Here is a 19526-nt window from a genome sequence, read left to right as displayed (position 1 = left end):
TGATTTTAATGCCGGTATTTTACCTGTTCATCCTTAAAGAAAAATAAAGAATTGTAAATGTTGTAACCCACGTCTCTGTCATTCATCCCCTACAATCTGTGTATATTTAAAGGAATATTGAGTTGCACAAATTGATTGCTTAAAGTAGTGTCTACCTCTCGACACTGTTACAATCGCCAGAGATAAAGTTGTCAAAGCAGCGAGGGAGAAGAACGGAGCAAAGTGGAATGGCTGCAGACTTTCGTTTTTCCCAGACATGACAAAAAGTCTGGCTGAAAAAAGAAAAGCCTTCAAGCCGGCCAAACAACTACTGCACGCAAAGAAGGTAAAGTTCACACTCGCTTTCCCTGCGACACTGAAGTTTACCTGGAGGGGGACGAAACTAAACTTTCAAGACGCAAGGCGGTGGGATTCATTCGGCAACGTGTGACGGTGACGGAATTCGAGGAGCGAGACAACATTGGTGAAGATTAATACAACGATTATTAATATCCTACTACTGAGAGACTGACGAAGGTATGGTGTGGCTGGATGGTTGGTGACGCTATCTTAAACTAGGACACTAGTTGGACGTTCCACGTTAAAGGAAGAGTCTCTATTTTCTAGGAGTCTCATACAAGTGGGAATATGTTTTTACTTGTCTTGGGGGGGGGGGGGGTCATGTTGACTAGTTTGGTCATATTTTTTCATTTAAAAGTTTATGGTACTTGGAAATTACTCAACAATGGTACAACAGCATTGAACATGGAACAACTTTATGAGGGTCAGACACACTACAATTACTTCTGTATGCCTAATATGTACTTTTTTATTTTCATTATACCCTGAATGGCAAACAATTCTTTTGTTAAGGTTGTATCCTGGAACATTAATGGATGCGGAAATCCACTGAAACGGAAGAAGGTGCTTTCATATCTCAAACTGCAACATACAGATATAGCATTTATTCAAGAAACTCACTTAAAAGATGATGAGGCCTGAAAGTTTAAAAGAGATTGGGTGGGGCAAGCTTTCTTTAGCTCTTTTTCTACCAAGAAAAATGGTTCTTATTCTGGTACACAAGATGTTAAATTTCTCCTTAGTCAGGGAATATGCAGATTCTAATGGTAGAATTATTTGTCTTGACACTATCATAAATGGCATGAAACTAATACTTTGTAATATTTATGCCCCCAACAAAGAAGAGCCGGCTTTTTTCCATGAGGTCAATAACATTTTGGGAAATGCACAAGGACAGGTGGTGTTGGCAGGAGACTTTAACCAGGTTCTGGATGGTGCTTTAGATAAAAGTAGATCTTCAGGAACGGCTTTGCCCAAGGACAGAGCAGCTATCCAGGTGTTAATTAAAAATAAAGGTTTAATTGATATATGGCGTATGGTTAACCCAAGTAAGAGGGAATATTCTTTTTACTCCCAATGCCACAAATCATATTCACGTATAGATTTTATTTTGATGTCTCATAATCTAATCAATGCAGTCATTGACTGCAAAATTAATGCCATTTCTTTATCAGATTATGCACCCATTGAACTTTGTGTTAAAATACATCCAGACAAACTCAAACGAACTCTCCTGCAGAATAAGAGAAATGTTGGATGGATATACATGTGTTAAGACTTTAAGCAATTTGATGCAATATGTGCCTTATATGGCTATCTATAATAAAGTATGACGAGCACTTTAAATTCCTTAAGATGACCTCTACACCTGACCTCTCATTAGATTACCAACATTCTGCCTATGCTATATACACCTTACTTCAAAAGTACACTCCTTCGGGTAAGTAAATTCTTGCGCCTTGTGCAAACCTCTGTGCCAGTGAGGATGCTCGGAAGATCCTAGAATCATGAACTGATCCCGGCCATTTAGCCTCAATGTTGGAAATGAAATGACCTCCATCACAGATCATCTGTATGCACGGAGGATAGGAGTCAATGATGAGGTTTCACAGGGCATAAATGTAACATTGCTCAGCATTACTCAAAGGGGTTGATGTGGTATTTTTCAAAATGAGAAATCCAGTTCAGAGTCTATGGACAATTATCCCCAAGTGTACCTGAACATTTAGGATATGGAAAAAATTTAGGTTTACATAGTCAGCCTCCACAGGTCCAGCAGGGGCCTGGACAATGTGACAATGTTTAAATCCAGACTGAAAACAGTTCTATTTAGATGTGCATATGACACCTGAAAGTCTGCACTCTTCACTTTTAAATGAATTAATGCCTTGTTTACGAATTATGTTCTACAAATTGCCTTGCCTTGGATGCGGACATGGGCACAGTGTAGTGCACCGATTACATTGGGGAAGCCTGAGGGAGATGATGAACTTAATGCAAATACTTCAGCCAGTAGGTTGTTTTACATTATCGGCTACTGTAAATGTGGAGCAGCAGCCTGAAAGGACAGAGGTCAAAATTCTTCTGTACACGTCATCCACAGTCTTGCCCCCCCGCAATTCGCAATACTGACACTCTCCCTCTGTACAAGTCTTAACTCAAAACCCATCCGTTCAAGTGTGCTTACCTCCATTGATTGCTCCGTTCTGTGTATTTTTAATATGGTATGATGTTTTAATTCCTGTGTTTTATCTAATATCTTGTTTGTACAGTATCCTTGACTGTTTTGAAAGGAGCTTTCAATAATTTGTATAATTAACATTATTACCTGTCCCCCATTTTTCTGAGTCTGGTCCTACGTGTGTGTAGATCGGATGTTTGTTAGGTATTGATTAGTTTTAATGAATACCATGTTCTCTCTCATTTAATTTCATGTTCAATACGTGTGTATAGTTGCGTTTCTTTAGTTGCACTGGCACCGACTGATTGATTTTTCGAGACAGTGAAAGTGGTGATATGATAACCACAGTTTTTGTTTCGTTTTTTAGACAAGACATGAGTTACAGGAGTGCAGAATTCTAGGTGAACATTTCTTTCGGGAGTCTGTTTTAGCCGGTAGGACATTCTTTGAGATGCAGCTAAGCTTCAACTTTAGCCTGCCCGGGACCAGGCTAGTTCAGCGGCATAAGTTACCATGGTTACTCAGCGGGCATTCAAATAAGCCACGTTCGTGGAACGGAACTCTCTAAGTTTAGCCAGAAGTAGCGGGAAAAGCCAGGCTTTCTGCTAAGCCAGCTTCGTGGAATACCCCTCTGGTCTGTCTAAAATATATTGTTCCAGAAGTCTTGTTTATGTTTGTGCATTTGGCAGACACTTTTATCCAAAGCGACTTACACTCATAAGTAGGCAAGTAGCGTAAGGGGGTCTCGCCTAAGAACCCCAACTGCAGGTAGTACCTCTCATGCGGGTGGGTTCAGATTCAAACCCCGGTCACCCACATGAAAGGCAGCAATCTTACCACTACACTATCCAGATCTTGAGGTTTGTTCCGATGCAGCTTTGTAAACCTTAGCTGTGCTGCCATGTTCTTTATAGAGAGAAGAGGCTTTCTCCTGCAACCCTTCCAAAAGCCATACTTGTTCAGTCTTTTTCTAATCATAATCATGAACTTTAATATTTAACATACTGAGGCCTGTAGTCTGAGATGTAGCTCTTGGGTTTCTGCTTTTATAGAGGTGCTCACACTTTGGCCAAACTGAAAAAAATAAATAGTTTAAAAATGTCACTACACAGTTATTCTTTGTGTGTACACAGCGATAACAAATCTAAAGAAAGCAAAGAAATAATCGACAAGACATCCAAGCAGCAGCCATTAACTTATTTATTATACTGAATTTACGAAAAGTAAAAGCAAACACTTGAATAAACAGTTTTGTACATTTTTAGTCAGTTATTTTATGGTTGTGGTGGTTGTTTTTGAAAAGCATTCCACTGTACACAAGGCTGATGACACTTTACAACCTTTTTCTTAAATTTCATCTTTTTTAAAAACTCCCAAAAGCAGACGACATGAATGCTCCAGCGCCGACACACCGGAGTAAGGCAGACACGGGTGTGGACGATCCCTTCACTGCCACGAAAATGTAGGGGAAAAAAAATTAAAAATAAATAAAAAGATCTGGACTTAAAGTTAGAGGCGAGGAGGAGATGATCAGCCATGAGTTTTACCATCCAGTATCCAGAGGCTGTCTGAGTCTCTGCGGCTGATGAGTGGACGCCATCAAACCGAGCAAAGCTTCAAACAGCCGTGTGACGCTACCACATCGGTCGGATGGAACACTGAAACATTTTCAGGAAGAATTGAGTGGTTTTTTTTTTAACATTCCGACTTTAGCACTTGTCATCTCATGTTGTAGTTTCAAGAAACAGAAGCTAAACTAATAAATCCGAGTCCGTTCCTGTCTGAGGAAATTTTCTGCTCATTTTATGTAAAAGTGGAGCAACGAGTGAATAAAGAAGTCCCCTTTTGTGGAACGACATGTGTTCATTTATTTCTGTATTAATCTTTATATTTTTTGCATGTAAATCATTAAATTAATTTATTTTTCCTCACTTTTCACTGCTCTTTCTGGTTTTGAACCAGACTCCTTCGACTTACCCGTCAGCATCCAGTTGCTTTAATATCAGCTGTTAAAGCAGCTGACTTCCGGTGATATCAAAAGCAAGTGGGAAAAATAAGGAAACTAAATTTTAAAATAACATACAAGCAAAGAATAAATATAGATAAACTCCATACAAAGATAAATGAACGCGTGTGTTTTGTCAAATTTTCACCACAAAGACTTTATATCTCTTAACATTTCTATTTTCTTCTGATTATTTACTTTCTTCTTATGGAAGAATGGATTTTTTTATGGATTTTTCTTCTTACCACAAATGGAGTTATTTTCCGTTTACCTGGACTTAAATACCCCACACGTGTGTGAGTTTCATCGTTTTTCTGTTTCTGTCCTTTTGGTTTCTGTCTGCGTATAGCAGGAAGCAGAGTTAGAACGAATGTGACTACGAGCGTGACGCTGAAAAAAGCAAACGTGAAATCTGTAGACAGATTTACAAAACAAAAATAAATAAATAAATGGAGGCATTTCCCACATGTTGTTTTAATGTGTCAGCAGAGACAAAACGCTGACGGTCGTGAACGTCTCGACAAACTCGTGATATCATGTCCACACAGAACAGATGAATGACAGGAAAAGTCATTTGGATGATAAATTAACCGCTTTGATGTTGAGAAATAACTGCAGTTTAGACCTATTATACAGTGGTCTTTAACGTACTAGCACTAATTATATATATATATATATATATATATATATATATATATATATATATATATATATATAGCTGTTGTACTTCTTTGTTGTGTACAAGCTAATTGAGAAAAAAATAAGCCTACAAAACAGACATGAAATTAAAAAAAAAAAAAATCTAAATCTTCGGTCTGGAATGGAAGTTTCAACAGTAGCAAACAAAAAAACATTCAAGGTTATTGACATTTGATAATTCTACACCTCACGGGGCTGCGGAGGTCAGAGAGCAAAAACAATACTTCAATGTGGCCTCAATGAGAGTAATAAGAGTCCACAGTGCTAACCATTGCCCTCTGAGATACCCTGACGCCCTGTGAATGTGAGTGTACAGGTGGTGTGTGGGATGCTTCACCGTCACCCAACAGCAGGCGGAACAGGGGGTCAATATGGGAACCAGTACACATAAATATGTGTTTCTGTGGAGGGGGGGCTGGGCTGGGCTGGGGTGATGAAGGATGATACAGAAGGGCCCGCTGATGTCTGGGAAGTTCTCCAACAGTATGATGGGGATGTTTGAGGGCAGTTCTGAGGGGCTGGGGGTGCTGCGCCTGTCTAGAAGGTCTTCCTGTGGATGGCACGTGCTCTGTCTTCTTCATATTCTCGCTTCGACACCCACATCTTTTTAAAGGTGTCCAACGATGCCAAGATGGAGCCGCTACCGAAGGAGAGAGGTTACAGTTAGTAGGTTTCTGACCCACAAATACAAACAAGGAATGTGAGGATTTACAAGCCTGTGATGGAACTCATTCATGCAGTTTACAAAGTAAACCCACAAAAGGTTTTATTTCAAACATGGTAGAAGATGGAGGCAGCTGTTTGATAAATACTGAAACTTTGAAAAGGATCCGAGTTGTTACAGTATCCAGTCCTCATTTCTTTAAGGCTTTCCTGTAATCTTTAAAGTGGTCCTGATCAATAGTTCTCCAGGCTTTCTGAATGTCTTTCAAAGTTTTTCTTTGGACATTTTTTGCTTTTTCACTCATTTTCCGTCCAGTCCTTGTACCTGACCATTTTCAGAGGAACGTGTTTTTTTTTTGTTAAGCAACTTAACTCTGACCTATGATTCATTCAAGCAGAAAAAAGGCTCCTAACTCAAGGGATGAACCAGTGTTGTGTCTACACATAACATACAACTTAGCAAAGAAGCCATCTTAAATTGTATCTTTAGGCACTTTGTTACTAGCAGCCTGTCACAAAGACACATAATTTGTTCCCATTTCTTTAGTTGCATCTATGAAAAACACCAAAGATAACACAGTTTGACAGACAGAAAATAGTATTTTTGCAACAGCAAGGTGATTCTCAAAGAGCTATTAGCTGAAAACTTGGCATATCTCAGCATGGTGTGTCCTTAAAACATTTGAAGAAACTGGACAAGTGGAGGACAAAGAAGTGTCAGGCCTAAAAAACTATCTACAGCAGATGAACAGTATCTAAAAGTGATGTCCTTAAGAAAGAGGACAAAATACAGAAAAGACCTCACACAGGATCTGAGACATGCATCTGGACCTTCAGTTGATCCAGCTACTGTTGGCCCAAGCCTCATCAGAAATGGTCTCCATGGAAAGGTGGCTGTCAAGAAGCCATTCTCAAGGAAGGGAAACAGGGAGAAAATGCCGAGGTATGCGATATGACACAAGAAGTTGACTGAAAATCAGAGGCAACAGGTCTTATGGAGGGATGAATCCTCCCCAGAGCCCGGACCTCAACATTATTGAAGCAGAGTGGGATCATTTCGACAGAGAACGGAACAAAAGGCAGCCAACATCCAAAGAAGAGCTTTGGGATGTCCTTCAAGAAGCCTGGAGAACTATTCATGAAGACTACTTAAAGAAATGACAGAAAGCTTGTCTAAGAGGGTTCAGGCTGTGTTGAAGAATAAAAGAGCTCAGACCAAATATTCACTTTAAAGCTCCCTAGAATTGCACAAACTCTGTTTCTGCCTCATATTCATGTCAGACCATGTTTCAGTAAATCACTGCAGCTGTTTCCCATTTTCCTGGATATACAGAAAGAAATGAGGGCTGGATCGGGACTTTGGAATAGTTCTGAACATTACTGGCTTTGCTTGTATCTTCTTCCTACCAGTTCTGTTTCCTGGTTCGAAGCAGCAACAACAGCCGCATTCGGACAGAGCAGTTCTAAGAACGGCGTTCTAAGAACGGTCCACCTCGAATTTCGTTCTAATAACTGCCCTTCCCCAGGGGAACTATTTCAGTTTGCATTTGCACATGAGTCGGGACCTTGATAGAGACTAATGCGACGCAAGCGTCTGCGACAGTGAAATGTTACTTTAGTGCCACACTCAACAACAAAACAAAACTCGCGAAAAGTAAGGAGAGAAGACAAAAACACCACCAAGAATCTAATTTGGAGAGCGGGGAGGCCACCGTGTTCATAGTCTGCATGATGGTGATATAAATCATGGACGATCACATCGGGCATCTAACATCGAGGCTGGAAGAGCACACAGAGAGAGTCAGGATGGAGCGCAGGCGATACTTCTTCCTTTCATGAAGGAAGGAAGGAGAGCAGAGCGCCGCAGACAAAGGAGACGACGTGTAAGTTTAACTTATCAAACACGCGCCGGTTGTGTCCGTGTCATATGAGTAAACATTTCAGCCATGACAACATGACAAGGGCGCAGCGACCAACCACCAAACACCTACGTCAGATGTGTTCCTATAGAACCAAGAAAAGACCCAGCCTCGGAGAAGGATCTAAAATGGTTATAGGAACTGAGGGCCGTGGTCCCGAGTTCCTGTATGTGCGAATGCGGGAAAAAATGGCCCCGTTCCTGAAAAGGTTATAGGAACTGCTAAAGGTTCCTACAGCGGGAATGCGGCTATTGTTTATTCGTGTGGAACGTAGACCTGCTGACCAAACAGTTTACTCACTCTAAACCATTTTTCAATGGCTTCAACTTTGCAGCTGGATGAAACCTCCTGACAGACTGTGAACAGAACTGTATCAGTAACAACTGAAACTTTCAGAGAGACAGTCTGCAGGTTGATCTTTACTGAGGATAAAACAACACAGCAGATGTTAATCTGTTCATCATGTTCATCTTTCCGCAGCTTCAACTCTTTAAACAGGGTCCCCCCAGGATTTTTCCACTCAAATTTAAGACTTTTTAAGACCATGTCCAATGAAATTTAAGACCAACCTCGCACCTATTCTGGCATACATTTATGAAATAATGCAAAAGAAATCTGTCAGAATAACACAGGGACAAATAACAATTACTTATTTTAATAAAGAATAAAGTGATGAATGTCCAGCTGTTTAGTTTTTGTGCTTTTGTTTAGACTTTCGTCAAGCATGACCACAAATCCTGACGCCTTATTGACCTGGTCGGTCAGTTGTTTGGTGATGAAAGGGGCCAGACCAAACTTGGTAATATAAGCAGTCTTGTTGCTCCCACATGTGAAAGTAGCCGCGATCTCCGAGTCGGGGAACATCACTTTGAAGAGCTCGCTTATATTTTCATTTGACGTATAGGAGTGGTGGTCCGATATCGTCTTTAGTATCCACGTCACCTCTGCCTTAAGAGTTGGCGTCGAGCCACAAAAAGCTCGTATGTTACCTGGCTGTGTGGGCTCGGTGCTGCTGGCAGCCAAGGTGACTGTTGAGGTTGGCGTCGGGTTTGCGGCGCAGAACTGGGATATGGGTGCCTGCTTCTGTGTAGCTGCTAAGCATGCTAAATGTTTAGCACTCTTCATGTGCGACTCCAAGGCCAAAAGACCCATTGTGCCGAGCTTGAATTTTTTTAGGCACAGACGGCACTGAGCCTCACACTCATTCCCCGGTACAGCCTGAACCCAGTCATATTTTGATTCATTGAGCCACAGTGGATTAAATCTGCACGTGCCCATCCCAAAGCTGCTGCGCGAGCGACGGCATCGGTGGGTCAGCGGCGTAACTGTGCACGCTCTAGCGTAATGTGGCGTTCTAGTACACTTGGAAATCAGGATTTTCCGACCGCGGAGTTGAAATAGTGCATTAATGCCACCTCATGTCGGAGATCGATAGTCGGAGAGAAAAAAAAAAATCATTTTACAACGCAACATTCGATGTTTTGTTTTTTGTTAGTGTTTTACTAAGTATACAGTTATGTTGTTGAGCTGTACTATCATGCAGATAAGGGAGAAAATAAGACCTTTGAGAATGAAATTTAAGACTTGTAAACAAAATGTAAGACCTTTTCAAGGCCTTAATTTACGGTTATCAAATTTAAGACTTTTTCAAGTTTTTAAGACCCCGCGGGTACCCTGTTAAAGCAGCTGTTTCCTCTGTTAACCTGTCAGACAATAACCCTCATCAGGACCAGACATTCATATGAAAACCCCTGCAGGACAATAAAGGGAGTTTCATGAACTTTTCTACACACATGTGAACATCAAACACAGTATGCGCTGAGTTCTTACCCGATCCATGTAGAGTACAGCCTCTCCTGGGGAGCAGAGATCTACACGGGGAGGAGAAACGAAGCAACCACACGTCATAAAACACAGAGCATTTCTGAATAAGCTGCTACTCAAGCTCATACTTTTAGGGTCACATCCACAGCTCTGTCTGGCCTCAGTTTGTCATAAAGGCTCCTTTGTTCAGAGAAGCCATAATGGGCTGTTCCCAGCTTTTTAAGTACAAAAACACCAGAGGGAGTTCTTTTCCCCAGCTCAACCACCTGAAACACATCATTTGTAGTCCAGTTTTTTCCTTATTTACTTTCTTTTACTCCTCCTCTCTGTGGGAGATCATGGTACATGTATGTACAGCTGAATTTACTGCACAGACGCTGTCTTTAAGTTACTTTAATGGTGATTTTGTCAGATGAGGCTGTGGTTCTAAAAATCAGGATTTTATTAGAGCAGAGCGACAGACTGGAAATGCTTTAAGTAAGTCTTAATGGGCTGATTTTCAGTCCCAGTTTCTGACTAAAGAAACAGAAAAATATGTGAATGAGAGCAGCTTTATTGGGAATTCAGCTGGATTAATATACACTTTACTGTTTTTACTAAAAGATGCAAAAAGATGGAAGTTTGGAGCATGAACAGAGCAGTAGAGAAACTGTAGTTTCAGAGTGTGTTCGTCCAGTTTTCAGAAGCTGAATTTATATGATTTCTTTGGACAAACGTGACTTGTGTCACATCCTGCCTTTCCTTTATCAATCACATGACCAATCAGAGCAGACAAATTAAATCTTTTGCTTTCAAAATATGATTTTTTTTTCCAAAATGAAGGGGGAAAAAAAACTGTGGCAATGGTTTGGACTGAGGTAAGTCCAAATGAGTAACAGAATTGATCGACTCAAAAACATGAGGCGGACTTACTTTGATCTTCACGTCTTTGGGTGCCAGCTTCTTCACTTCAGTTAATAGTCTTTCCCCAAATCCTGAGAGAAACCACATGGTCAGTGAGGGTTAAGCATCTGTTACACTCAAATGCATCATCAGCTTGAGCCTTTTGTGGGTCATTTTATTAATCCTTTAAAGTTGGGCAAAAATATCACCACATTAATTGATCGTGATCACAATGTGGAGTTTGGGGCAGTCACAGATGATGAGATGTGCGGTGATTTTTTGATCAGCCACTTTTCGACAGTTTGGGAAGATAACGTGAGTTCAGTTTGTGCCCCATAGCTTTCGTGGCTCTGTTCGGTTACGCTCATTCTCTGCTGCGTTTCTGCTCGATTCCCGTCCTCAGTTTTTCCTTGTAGGTTACCAACCAGCTCAGAGGTGCCTTACTGCCACCTAGTCGACTGGAGTGTACAGATGACGCCACAGTAGACTCTGTAGTTGGATCCACTGGAACCATCTCATTCTCGTCACTGAGATGGACGTTAATTTAATCATGATCTAATTTTTAAATAGTTTTATGTTCCAGCCCTAATCCAAAGTCTTCTGTTCAATAAACAAGTTTAAAATGTGGTCATGAATTCAAAAATGGGCTTTTTCTCCCCCTGATTTGACATGAATCTGAAAAACATCTGATGTTAGAGAAAACACATTTCAAATAAAGTAAAGATGACGTCTCTGAGGTGGCGTACAGCTCGGCTGGTTGAGCATGAAATTTGGTTGGTCTAATATTAGAGAGTTATTAGAGACGCTAGCAATGTTTCTGCTTCACGTTAAATTCTGTTACAATCACCTGGAAACACTGATCTCATTTCCAGATTCACCAAATCTAAAGCTAAATGTTTCATCATTTTCTTACATCAAACAGTTTCTGATGTCACGCTCTGCCCTTGAACCCGAACCCTCACTGACCTTTGATCAGTGTCGACCCCCCACACAACACGATGGTGGAGAACAGTGTGCGCCTCAGGTCCATGTCAGACTTCTGGATGGCATAGGCCAGAACCTCGTGGATCCCTGAGCTCTCGTCTCCAATCAGGTCAGGTCGGAACAGCAGCTCCGGCGCACGGAACCTAGCTGGACCGATCTGTAAACAATGACATCAGGGTTTATGTTCAGGATGGGGAGGTTGAAGAACTCGGCGTGTTTTGGAGACGCCTCGGCGTCCGCTGGACTCACATTTAATGTGCTTCCATCAGGGAGGACGTACTGAGCCTTTTCTGTTTCTAAAGTCTCGTCCTTCTGAGGGTTCAGAGAGAGGTAGCAGGCTCTCTGCAAAGTTAGAAATACCTTTAATCAGACCTCCTCCAACATAAATGACCGGTTGATATTTCAGACGATTCCCCAGCCGCCACCTCACCTCTTTGATGGTGCGAACGACCTCAAACTCGGCAGACGTGTTGAAGTTGTAACCTTCTTTTCGTAGCAGCAAACGGAGGTACCGTGAAACGTCTCTGCCGGCGATGTCCACCCGCATGATGGAGTGAGGGATGGCGAAGCCCTCATAGATGGGCACCACGTGGGTTACGCCATCACCGGAATCCAACACGACACCGGTGGTGCGGCCTGTGGCGTACCTGCGTGATGAGTCAGAACATCTTCTGTCAGACATTATGTGGTGCTACAGATCAGACACCATGCTGGGTTTCACCTTTGAACACAACGAAGCATCAAACCTGCTGACGTTTTGGTTTCATATCACAGACGACAACAGAAGGCCAATTTATACTCATTTATAGTCTCTTACAACCATTTCAGGGAGCATGGAGGGGGTTCAGACAAAGCTGCCCTCTACAGGCAGACAGAAGTAACTGTGGAGGCAGTGAAGTTTAGAAGAAATTTAGCCCAAAAATCTACTTTTTAATAATCCTTCAGTCCACTGCTTCTAATAATCAAATGTTTAGCTGATATTCTTTTACTGTTCGACACTGGAGTTGATTTAAAAGCAGGTTAAGCCGAATTCATGGTTCATTCACTTGTGTCGGAGGCCTGTTTTCCTCTCTGCACCAGTCCACAAAAAAACAAACAAACAAAAAAAAAAAAAACGGACCAGACAAAGAAGGAGCAGAACAAGAAGGAGTTTTGTTTAGAGTAGACTCTGAAGCAGAACCACCATCTACACCTCTAGTGCTAGAGGGACTGTGGACTGAATGGAAAACTGCGCACATGGTGGTCAGGGAAGTGCCTTTGCTCCTTAAAGGCCAACACTGAGAGATCGTGGAGGAGCTTTTTCCCTCAGGTTATTCAGATTATCAACCAGAAGCGAGACTGTGTCCCACCCCTTTCACCTGCACACATATACGTGCAATATAACATAATATTTCTAAGTGGAATATAATTTTACACAGCAACATACAAACACTATCTATCAGCTCCAACCTCAGTCTGATATGAGATGTTGGTATACATTCTTTTGATTTGTATAGTTTATTTAAATTGTGGCTTTTCTTGCTTAATTTCACTTTACAGTTTCTTTTTAACAATTCAAACTTCTTTGGATCTTTTCACTGCAGATCGTACGATGTGTGATGTGACAAACAAAATTTTAATTTGATCCTAGATTGGATATATTTATGTAGATTGGACGCTTCTATCAGATTCCAAGCAGCTTTTTACTCATACGCAGGGTTTGTATCAAACCTGCAGCCCTATTACAGCCGACCTTTCCTGTAGAACTGGACAAATATTTGAAGCCTCTAAAGCTAAAAGTCATCCACAAATTAACTGCAACAACCTTCTGCTCTTATTGATACAAATTACGGCTTTTTGAATTTTTTTTTTTAAATCCTCAACTTGCAGGGAAAAGCTGCAGAGTTTACCTCTGAAGCCTTCTGTGAAGCTGTTTCTGGTAGATCATTAATTCTGTGTCTTTATTTGCTGATATGTCCTGTGCATAATCATCCCTCTGTGATTACTTAAGTTTTGTTTGTGGCAGAGAGCGGGTGACTGTCACATAACATCTGGACTGGACTGTTTAGTCAGCAGAGATGTGACAAACAGTGACCGCACTGTTTCTGTCAAACCACTCGGAGGACACACCTCATGACCTGGGTGAAAATCAGACATGAAACAGCTCATCGAACAGGAAGAAGTGGGAGATCTTACAGGCTCAGCACTGCTTGCATGGAGATGAAGAGCGCAGGGACGTTGAAGGTCTCGAAGAAGATCTCTGCGGCTTTCTCTCTGTTCTTGCTGGGGTTGAGAGGAGCCTCGGTCAGCAGCACAGGATGCTACAAAGAAAACACAAGGTGAGGGTTACAGGTGCTCTGATAGCTCCTCTGAAGCGCGCATCAACCCGCAGAGGAGCTCACCTCCTCGGAAAAGGTCTGCAGCTGCTCCTTGGAGTAAACGTACTGCCAGATCCTCTCCATGTCATTCCAGTCCTTCACGATGCCATGCTCCATCGGGTAGCGCACTGACAACAAGCCCCTGTGCTCCTGATCCACAGAGGGGAGGAGGAACAAGGACAGCAGACCAAATGTTTTAGTCACATGCTGAAGGAGAAAAAACTGCTGCATAGGCAAAACACCACATGACATCTCAGCCGGCCTGAAGGCTCATGGAAGACAAAGCAGAGGAGCGTCATGAGATCTAACGATGGACGAGTCTGCAGGCCATCCTCATCATGAAGCATGGTGGAGGCAGCATCATGATGTGGCAATGGACCGTTTCAAATCATCTGTGGGCACGCAGAAGTATCAATGAAACCAGAACAAGTCATTTCCATTCAGCTGATTTTATGTTCATCTTTAATTTGAGGAAAAAAAAATTAATAATGCAAAAAAGGTTATGTTTATAAGTCTGAGGAGGCGGAAAACTTTGGAAATGATGTATAAATGATGACATAGTGATCGCCACAGTTGCTGCACCTTCTTATTTGGAACTTCAAACTGTTTCTCTCATGCTTTTTCCCAAGCTAACAACGCTCTGACTAGTGTTTTTTTTAATCTCTTGTATCCAAACCAGAGAATCTGACTTCTATTTGGTGTTCTTATTAGCCGCATTCGGACAGAACAGTTCTCAGAACGCCGTTCTAAGAACGGTCCACCTCGATTTTCGTTCTAATAACTGCCCTTCACCAGGGGAACAGTTTAAGTTTAAGACCTTGATAGGTCCCGACTCATGTGCGAATAATCTGATGAAGAGTTTCAGTCAGGATTCAGAGTGCATCATAGCACAGAAACGGCACTGGTGAAAGTTATCAATGATCTCTTCTTAGCCTCTGATAGCAGACTTGTGTCTGTGCTTGTCCTGTTGGATCTCAATAAAAGATCCAAAACTAAATTGAAATTGAATTGAATTGAGTAGGGACTGATGCGACGCAACCGTCTGCGACAGTGACATGTTACTTTAGCGCCACACTCAACAACAAAACAAAAGGAAGGAGAGCAGAGCGCCGCAGACAAAGGAGACGACGTGTAAGTTTAACTTATTAAACGCCCGCCGGTTGTGTCTGTGTCGTATAGATAGATAGATAGATACTTTATTGATCCCGAAGGAAATTCAAGCATCCAGTAGCAGACATAATAAAGCAATAAAAATGTTTATACAATTATAAACACTTTAAAAACAATCTAAGAATTTAAAAAACTGTTTAAAAATATAAAATATAAAAATATAAAGTGACCAGTGAAGTGAGACGAAAGTAAAGTGATCAGTGAAATTCAGAAGTGCCATCACTGAGAGCTGTTGTACAGCCTGATGGCCAGAGGAACAAAAGAGTTTTTGAGTCTGTTGGTGGAGCAGGATTGAGACAGCAGTCTGCCACTGAATACACTCCTCTGCCTGATGAAGGTGTTGTGCAGAGGGTGGTGGGCGTTGTCCAGTATTGACAGCAGTTTGTCCAGTATGAGTAAACATTTCAGCCATGACAACATAACAAGGGGCATAGCGACCAACCACCAAACACCTACGTCAGATGTGTTCCTATAGAACCCAGAAAAGACCCAGCCTTGGAGAAGGATCTAAAATGGTTATAGGAACTGAGGGCCATGGTCCCTAGTTCCTGTATGTCCGAATGCGGGAAAAAGGCCCCAATTCCTTAAAAAGGTTATATGAACTGCAAAAGGTTCCAACAGTGGGAATGCGCCTATTGTTTTTCCCCAGTTGGGGGTTGAAAAAAATGCTCCGTCCTCTGTCATCATAAACACCATCTTTAGTTTAAAGTAGAACATGTAAGCACCAGTTCAACATTCGCTGCTACAAACTGGATCAAAACACAGAGGAACAGAGCTGAGATGGTGAAGCTCAGAGTTAATGGAGCTGACCGTTTTAAGCCGCCTGCCAGCCTCTACATTACTTCAGCTGTCTTTTCTGAGCTCTGTTTTCCAACCTGGACCAGTTCAACAAGACTTATCCGTAAAGAGGAACCGGTACCAGCTGACTGTGGCCCAACTGCACAGGAGAGAAATGTAGGTTTTGGAGAATAAAACTGCCAGTTAAGTAGGTTTTTTGGTAGTCTGAGCTCTCAGGTTAATAACTAATAACATGCCACAATAATATCATTGTAGCTGGAAGCTGAAGGACAACTCCAGATAACCTTTAAACTGATATTTTTCCCTCAGTTTGAATAAAATATTTCAGACGATAAAGCAGAAACTGAAGATACACTTGTCGGGCCAGTAGGTGGTGATAAAGTCTACATTAATGAAGAATCAAAATTTCAGAGAAGAACACTCTGAGCATGTCCAGTGAGCTGATTCTGTTTTGATGAAAACTTCAGAACCAAAAGTCATTCAAGCAACGACTGAACTGAAATGTGGTTTGTTGTGTTCCAGATGAAGTAAAGTTACTGACGGTCCGAGGAGAAGAAAGTCAAAGAAAATATCAGAAAAACTCATTTTTAATTATGACAAATTCAGGTCAAATTAGTGATAGAAACCTACCTACATGATAAGGCTTCATTTGAGCCATTTCTGGGAACCACATCAACTCTTTTCTCCACTGGTTTTTCTTCCTTATTTGTAACATACTTAAAGTGTTTTTTTATCTGGTTATATTTAACCGGTTATATTTCAGGCTCAGCCCGCTCAGGTTAAGTTTGAGGACATCACTTCATACGTAATAAGTGGATACAAAGCTGTTTCAACAAAAAATAGCAAAAGTAAAGCAGTGATAACGTGGTTGTTAAACTCTTTTACCATCTACAGACAGTCAGGAACGACTCGTGTTCACCTTCTTCAGCCAGCTGCTAACGCTCGGCTCAGAGTGAAAAATACAACGCTAACAGCAAGTCAGAGGGATACGGACAAATACTGGACAAGAAAACCCCCCTCTAACCATGGTTAGAGATGACAGATGTAGCCACATTATAAACACATAACAATTCAAACAGAGACTAAACGTCCCCTGATGACAATTTAACTAAAAAAAACAACAACACTGCAAAGGTGATTCATGATGAAACTTTCTTCTGGTACCTCTGCTTTGGGTCCGATGAAGAGGTCTCCCTCCAGGGCTCCCGCCATCACGCGCACATGCTTTGGACGTCCCACACTGCACACACACACACACACACACACACACACACAGTCACACAGTCACACAGTTCAAAACACTGACAGAAACACTGACAGAGCCAGAGATCAGCCTCCTAGAATATCTTCAAGTTCTGGGAATTTGCCCCACAGTGGGTCTGAAGGAGGAGCTTAAAGACTTACTAGTTCGGGAAGCAGTATTTGGGGATCTGGTCACCTGCGAAACCAGCCTTGATCACCCCTGAACCCTGCAAGAGGAGAGAGGTGATATTTGAGCTCAGCATCACAGGACTGTGCAGAGCGCTGCAAAGCATTATGCTTCAGAAAGACGGAGGTCATGAGACTCAGCCGGAGGCCACCGGCAGTCACACTCTCAGCCTTCTGATTCAACAGACACTTTGTCCTTTACTGTAGTTACGGCGTCCGTTTCTGCTGCATTCACCCATCTTTAACTGGTTTATTTGTCCAAGATAGTTAACCCTAAACTAACTCAAACTGCAGAGACAGATTCACAAAGATGATTCTCCACCAAAGTGTTCGGGAACTTCAGGAAAGGAGCACAAATAAAAATAATGACAAACTCTGTAAAATAAGTGCAGCAGGAAACTCCAACAAAGCGCTTTGTGTTGGCAAACTTTTTTCATCAAACTGAAAATGAATCATCACACATTCCACACAGCAGAAGCCAAAGCTCTTTTCTGGGTTGTTGAGCATTAGAACAAGTGTTATTTGTCCAGCTGTGCTCTGATAAAAGATTATGTTGAAGCTAATTTCCAACCTCACTAAAGCTGGACAAAAGCTTTGTGTGCCTAAACAACAGTTTTGGATCAGGAAGGTTTGACTCTGAAGCAGGTGAAGCTGGTGCTGCTCTACACTTAAACTGAGTTTTCAATGCGTTTTCAGACTTTGTCTGAGACGGAATCAAATTAATCTGAAGCAGATCGGTTGGTTATCGGCGGCCAACGGTTCAAATCCAATCACAGGATGATCTGTCAGTGCAGCTGAGTTCGTGAAAAGGAGAAGCCCACAAAGACTCTGATAAAACCCCAAATACTAGCTATATCCTGTGACATCTATTAGGAATTTTTGCTTTATATCCACTTTGTTTGAATGTGTGCATCAGACAATTGTGGCCATTATCAATCAATCTGTAGATTATTCTCTTTAATAAGATGATTCATTGATTAGCAATCCCTTTTGTTTCACAGGCGGCTCAAAATGGACAAAATTTCTACAACAAATAAGTAACACTGGTTTGAAATTATGAGTTGACTACTGAAATAGCAGGAGGTTACTTTTCCTTTTATCATTAAGTGCCTGCTGCACATATAATAATAGACCTCTTCCTTTAGTCTAGCCTGTGTAAACATAATAAAAACGTAATAAAAACGGAGGTGGTGATTTCTAGCTAAAAATCCTTCAGGTGAAACATAGACAGAGAGCTGATATATCTGCTCACATCCTGTTTGGGTTACATGCTGAATATTTCTGTTCATCTTGGAGCTAAAGCCTGAGCAGGATATGAAATGATATAGCCACAAACAGACATTTATGATCCTGCAAACCGAGGCACAGCTAGCCGGCTAGCATCCGCTTACAGCTACATGAATCTTTGCAGTTAGCTTTAACTCTGAGCCACAGCTGTGGTTTTTCAGGTAAAGGATTGTAAAATAATGCGTGTAACTGCTGCACAAATGACACGGGTGCACGAGGTCGGCCACGTATATTGTTAGCTATAACACAATAGTTAACCGAGCTAACAGCTAGCGGCCTCGGTTTGGGTGTGGATGAATGACATCATCATACTTACATTATCAATCACAACCGGCTGGTTAGCTAAAATGTCATAGGATTCCATGACGGACTGTGTGTTTCAAATTTGTTTCTACCGATCCGCGTACGTCTACCTCTGCGTTTAGTGTTTTAATCATGTAAAAGATAACGCCCTGTCACTGTACGCTCCGCCGTGTCGACGCCGCCGTTCCTCTGTACCGCTGCCGATCGGCGAAGCCCCGCCTCCGGGCTCACAACAAACGCATCGTCCCTGCTTCCAGTTGATTGACAGCAGAAATCGCCAATCAAATTAGGTTTTTCTGAATTACAGTGAATATAACCAATCATGTGTTTAACTGAACTGCCATGCGTAAACTGCTGTCAACTACCAGCCGACACTTTGTTGAAACCGAAAAATATCTCTTACACAAATGTAAATGTATAAAGACAAGTCCTGTGTTCAGCGCATTTAAAAATGAGTGGTCTTTATACAGTAAATCCTTAAAGTGTATGAAGAGTAAAAAGAGCAACAGGCTAATTGAAATAATGTGTAGCTTTGATTTGATTTGATTTAATGTAATGTAGGCCCTCCTCTCTCTCTCTTGCTATTATTTATTTTATTTTATTTCATGTTATATTATTTATTTTATTTTTTTTACTGTCAATATGCTTTGTCATTCATGAAAACTTCCAATAAAAAAAAAAAAAAA

At 41.5% G+C, this 19526-nt stretch overlaps 1 protein-coding gene across 2 annotated transcripts; it reads right to left on the bottom strand.

The window, feature by feature from the left end:
• Positions 1–3703: 3703 nt before the first annotated feature.
• On the bottom strand, positions 3704–19054 carry actr1b (actin related protein 1B). Of its 2 annotated transcripts, none has more exons than XM_075455752.1 (11): positions 18854–19054; positions 17227–17291; positions 16987–17062; positions 13879–14004; positions 13673–13797; positions 11928–12144; positions 11747–11839; positions 11480–11654; positions 10544–10605; positions 9638–9678; positions 3704–5865 (listed from the first exon to the last, which is right to left on the bottom strand). In XM_075455752.1, exons 1-11 carry the CDS (start codon positions 18899–18901, stop codon positions 5763–5765), a joined length of 1131 nt encoding a protein of 376 aa, XP_075311867.1. In that variant the 5' UTR covers positions 18902–19054; the 3' UTR covers positions 3704–5762. The 2 variants fall into 2 exon arrangements, with proteins under 2 accessions (XP_075311867.1, XP_075311868.1); XM_075455753.1 differs by lacking the exon at positions 18854–19054 and adding an exon at positions 18179–18183.
• Positions 19055–19526: the final 472 nt, after the last annotated feature.

The sequence above is a fragment of the Odontesthes bonariensis genome, chromosome 22 (assembly GCF_027942865.1).
Source record: "Odontesthes bonariensis isolate fOdoBon6 chromosome 22, fOdoBon6.hap1, whole genome shotgun sequence".
NCBI lineage: Eukaryota > Metazoa > Chordata > Actinopteri > Atheriniformes > Atherinopsidae > Odontesthes > Odontesthes bonariensis.
The sequence above is the reverse complement of the archived record's forward strand: the minus strand, read 5'-3'. Positions and strand labels throughout refer to the sequence as shown.